The 5,002-nt window shown below is 37.8% G+C and overlaps 1 protein-coding gene across 1 annotated transcript; it reads right to left on the bottom strand.

The window, feature by feature from the left end:
• Positions 1–2,641: 2,641 nt before the first annotated feature.
• On the bottom strand, positions 2,642–4,535 carry LOC114762196 (protein CUP-SHAPED COTYLEDON 2-like). The gene is made up of 3 exons (XM_028951654.1): positions 4,355–4,535; positions 3,933–4,216; positions 2,642–3,265 (listed from the first exon to the last, which is right to left on the bottom strand). Exons 1-3 carry the CDS (start codon positions 4,533–4,535, stop codon positions 2,642–2,644), a joined length of 1,089 nt encoding a protein of 362 aa, XP_028807487.1.
• Between the last annotated feature and the right edge of the window lie 467 nt (positions 4,536–5,002).

The following is a 5,002-nucleotide window of genomic DNA, read 5'->3' as shown; positions in this document are numbered from 1 at the left end:
TCCTCTTTTAATTTCTTTGGACCTTTTTAAAAAGTGTAGATAATAAGATTGCTTCCATCAATGTATATTGTGATTCTCTCAAGCTCGCCTCATGTCAAGGAATTAGATTGATAATACTCTATCTGATTTCTAATATAGAAGTCAGATAATTTACAAAAATTAAGAAAAACTAGATAAGTTGGGTTATTTTCTTAAAATATCCTATTTAATTATTGCTTTTGAACTATCTCTTACTAAAACTCCTTTAACACATGTAATCTATATGGATAACTTGGGAAAAAAAGTTATAAATTTAAGAGACAAAGTAAACTAAAATCAAAAGAAATCTCAGAATCAAGGGAGCATTAGGAATTATATCTCATTTTGTATTCCTGGCTCATAAGCTTTAATCATATTTTCCGAAAACAAAAAACACGAGACTCATCACTTACTCCTCATCACATTAATGACAACTATATAACTTTCGATATTTAACCTGTAACAATCTCTCATATATATTAGCCAGAAGATTATTGAGAGAGTAGGTATATATCTCAACCGTTTTTACCCGTCTCGCATTAAGTAATTTTAACCACCCTAGGATTCTATGTTGGGCCAACAATATTGAACATGCATTATGCAAAAGAAACTATATTTAGTGTTGTTTTATATAATTGTAACACATACACATTCATGTATATATATGTGTGTATGACTTGGTTTGATATAGTATGATTCATAAACAGTCATTATTATTACATCACATGCATTGTGCTTTAACTAAAATAATTGATATGAATAATTGAATCCAATTAAATTTGACCGGAAAGAAACAGTTACAGTCAACAAAGCAACATACAGCGATCAGGATTGTCTCAGCTTTTAACATGTACATAAGCCTTATTTGAATGTGGTCTTTGAGACTTTGACGATTTATATGTTTGTACATGTCATAACACTCATAAATGCTTATCAACCACTCAATTTGATAATCTTCATGTTTGGATCCTGTACAGTGGGGCGTGTCCTCATAACTAGTACTAGCTAGCTACATCCTGCATTATTATCTTCAGGTTGAATTAATAATAATAATAATAGTAAGTGGCCGATTTGGCGTTATAAGTCCAAAAACTAATGTAAGGTTAATTATTCCTTCACTTTTTGTTGTTTTCAAATAGTGTTATCTTAGATGATATCAAGGACATGCCGAAAAGTTGCTGATGAAACGTTAAAATATCCATATTACCTTTAAAGTTCCATTATCATATGCAAGGACTACAACCATAATGCAAAGAAAAATATTAAACCAAAATACATGTACTTTTTATCCAAAGCATGCATGAAATCTCTTACACACACCCACCCCCACTCTTTTTCCCCTTTCTGACAACAATCTTATATATATAATCTAAACAAAGTAAGCTAGTAAAAAAAAAAATTCCTTGATGATATAGTTCTCGTGTGTTTCTAATTATTTGTATTTATATACTAGAAAGAAAAAAGTAGAAAGATGCATAAAAAATTATAAGGATGAATATGAAGAAAGCCATTGCTACACTAAAACCATGAACATTATATTAACTTCACCCCCTCCTCCTAGATTTGAGTATATATATACAAGGAGTTTATTACATCTAGTCATCAGACAAATAATGATGAAGTGGTTGGCCAAAATTAAAGGTGTATAAAAAATTTGTATTTATATACTAGAAAGGAAAAAAAATACCAAGATGTATAAAAAAATTATAAAGATGAATTTGAAGAAAGCCATTGCTACATCAAAATCATGAACATTATATCAACTTCCTAGCTAAGTGAAGATCACATGCAGTCACCTTTTTAGCCCCGCCGGGGGCAGGTTTGAGTATATATTTATAAGGAGCTTATTACATCTAGACATCAGACAAATAATGATGAAGTGGTTGACCAAAATTAAACTAAAATTAAAATTCCAACAAAATAGATATTTATGGATTTAGACCCAGCTCAATCTGACGGGAGATGCATAAATCAGCAAGCCATCACTTTCCAATATTATTAAAGTGGAAGTGATCTCATTCTTCAACAATAACTAACTAAAGCTGGTTAAGTGTCTAATCTTTTAAATTATTTAAGTAAATGGATGTAAAAGTGTCACTTCGGATTAGCTTAACTACGTGCGTACAATGCGAAACATGAATTTTGGCCTTTTAAGTACTTCATTAATAATCACAAAACAATAAAATCCTCCAACTGATCATATCTTCCATTACATTACATCACATCATAGGCTCAACAAGAAATAATATTTCTGGTAGCGTGAACTTCTGCGAACTATTAATGCATAGATTTATTTCAAGTTTACCCATAAATTTTTAAGTGAAAGTTTGTCTACGACAATAACATGCGCCGAATTCGTATAGATTAGAGAATTATGTGAAGCATTTCAGTAAACATAGACATAAGATATATAGTAAACATTGATAGTTTCACGTAGATCAGACTGAGATTTTGAATCTAACAACGCAGTACGATCGAAGCCAGCTACCCTAATCCAATCCTAGAGTCAATCCGTAGTCTACGAAGCATACATCTTAACAGAAACATAGATTTCTAATCCTAGATGACAACATAAGACAAGCTAACTCAGTACTCAGTATTAATCCTACAATCGAGAAAAGTCTTAGAATCCCCACATGCAATCAAGCTCGGAGCCACCCAAACTGGTCATGCCGGAGCTAACGTCCGCCACCCTCTGATCGTCAACCGGTGTAATCCAATTCATGTTGACGGGAACGCCCTGGAAGGGCTGCTGCTGCTGCGGCGGCGGCGGGGGCGGGATAAGGAAGGGAAGCTGAAGGTTGTCTTGCAGATGCAGCGCCCTCAGGCTTGGGAAGGAAATGCCCCCGTTTCTCTGAAAACGAGCCAAGGGGTCCACCGTAACAGACAGCGGCGCGGCGGACAGGTCAAAGCTGTAGTTGTTGCTGGCGGCGGCAGAGATTGTGGAGAAACAGGACACGTGCTCTCTTGAGGTATTCAGGCTGTCGTAAGTGTTAGAGCAACTGTCACGATCGTTGACTGCGGCGGTGCTACTGGCGGCGGCGGCCGTGAACGGTGAGGAATCAAGTAGAGGCGGAAGGTAAACGGAGGAGGGAGAACTGGGCTCAGCTGTGTAGAGACTCAAGTTAGAAGAAGAGCTCATGATGTTTCGGGTCTTCTTCGAGCCACTGCAAGATGACGATATGGTGGCGGAGCCGCCGTTGCCGGAGCCACTCTTCTGGAACACCCGGGAAATGACCCACTCATCCTATATCATGACAAAACATAGAACCATTACAAGACATTTGACAAAAAGAATTTCGGAAACAAACTATTTCACTTCGAAAAAAATTAGCACACGTGAGTGGTGAACGCCTGCTAATACATGACCAATCAGTAAAAACTGAAAGACATTATCAGAATATAAACAGCTTTAAAGTGTACTAAAAACTAATAAACAATACAACCGAGGAGTAGGTTTATCTATAAAGGCAAGCTTTGCCGTGAATAGAATAACAAACTGTACCACAGTATCTCTGCAAGTAAAATCTCACTGTTAAGTTTCAAAGATCTTCTAGTTTTTAGCAGCAGAGAGAAACATCTATAAATGAAGCCATAAAGTTTTAACATTGGTGCAGCAGCATGAAACAGTGGTTAATAGTAAGACCCTTTGGTTAATTATTTATAAATATTATGCCGTAGAAGCAAAATAACTCATGTTATGGTACCGTTATGAGGCTGAAAAGTACGAAGCCCTAGCTAGCAGAAGACTGAACCAAAAACAAACTGAAAAAGCGAAGATCTTTCAACATGAAGAGAAGTTCACACAGAAAGCCACGTTGCACCTAGCCAGCTAAAGTTTTCTACACTGTAAAACGATAAGCATCTGCAAGTACACGAAGAGTTAGACAGGAAGATGAAGTAGAGATAGGTACCTTGGAGGAGCGAGAGAGGTAATGGTAGGCAAATTTGCCTTCAAGGCGATACTCGTGCATAACCCAGTTGCTCTTCTCGCCTTTTGGAGCTCTTCCTCTGTAAAACACAAGAGTCTTCTTCATCCCCACTAAAGCGCTAGTCTTTGAGCTGTAGATTTCTCTGTCTTTCCCAGTGGCCTTCCAGTATCCTGCTTCTGTAGCCCTATTAGTTCTTAGCCCAGTTGGGTACTTCCTATCTCTCAAGCTAAAGAAGTACCACTCCTTCTCTCCCATCTTCGCTTTCTCTGCCAAACAAAAATGAGTTTAAGCTCATAAATATTGCGCCCCATAAAGCTAGAAAAAGAAATCAGGTTCAATAGTTGCATAGGCAAAGATTGGACCAAAACGAAAGATGAAGAGAGGTAGCATTAGGTGTTAGTTACCTGGAAGCTCCCATGGCTCACATTTGTTGAGATCAACTTCAGCTATGGCTCTACCAGTGAAGCTATTGTCAAGGACTTTCTTGAGGAGGTAGTACGTGATGAGTTCTTCGTCTGTGGGGTGGAAGCGAAAGCCGGGAGGCAAATGAGCATCATTGTTGTCGGAGGGGTAATAGCTCTCCATCGAAGAACTGAAAATAGCCTAGTGAACGAGGAACTCTCTGCTCTAAGGGAGAAAGCGAGGCTGAGAATTGGGAAGTCACATGGGGGGTGAGGTTTATATAATATCATCATAAGGGTTGGTTCATGGGGATTTGATGAATCAGACGGAAGGAAGGAAAAAGGCAAAATAATAACGATGGTAATGGGTTTGTAAAATCTCTGTAATCTCTGTGCTTTCTGTCCTATTCTGATCTCTTTCTCTCTCTTTCTCTCATTACCCTGCCATGGTCCTTGTCATAGTAGTCCAGATAGCTAGAGAGAGAATGACAGGGTGATGCATAGTGTAGGGGTGAGGGCGAGGGGAGTGGGGCTTTTCTGGCTTTGAGTATGCGTGCGTGTGTGAGGAAGTGTGCGGCTATTCCTCTGTCAGCGAAGAAACATGAAATGCAGGAACAGAAAGTAGATTTATTTAACGAGAAAACAAGAGAT

This window comes from Neltuma alba, unplaced genomic scaffold (assembly GCF_004799145.2).
Source record: "Neltuma alba isolate B1F8T4 unplaced genomic scaffold, ASM479914v2 tig00011198_pilon, whole genome shotgun sequence".
NCBI classification, from domain to species: domain Eukaryota; kingdom Viridiplantae; phylum Streptophyta; class Magnoliopsida; order Fabales; family Fabaceae; genus Neltuma; species Neltuma alba.
Note: the sequence above shows the minus strand (reverse complement) of the source record. Positions and strands in the feature narration are given on the sequence as shown.

What these genes read in the sequence shown, in the direction of transcription:
- LOC114762196 (XM_028951654.1), bottom strand. Translation starts at nt 4,535, where the DNA reads ATGGAGAGCTATTACCCCTCCGACAACAATGATGCTCATTTGCCTCCC. An exon ending in TGAGCCATGGGAGCTTCCAG is followed by an intron (nt 4,217 to 4,354) that starts GTAACTAACACC and finishes TTTGTTTGGCAG; the next exon opens with AGAAAGCGAAGATGGGAGAG. An exon ending in ACCTCTCTCGCTCCTCCAAG is followed by an intron (nt 3,266 to 3,932) that starts GTACCTATCTCT and finishes GTCATGATATAG; the next exon opens with GATGAGTGGGTCATTTCCCG.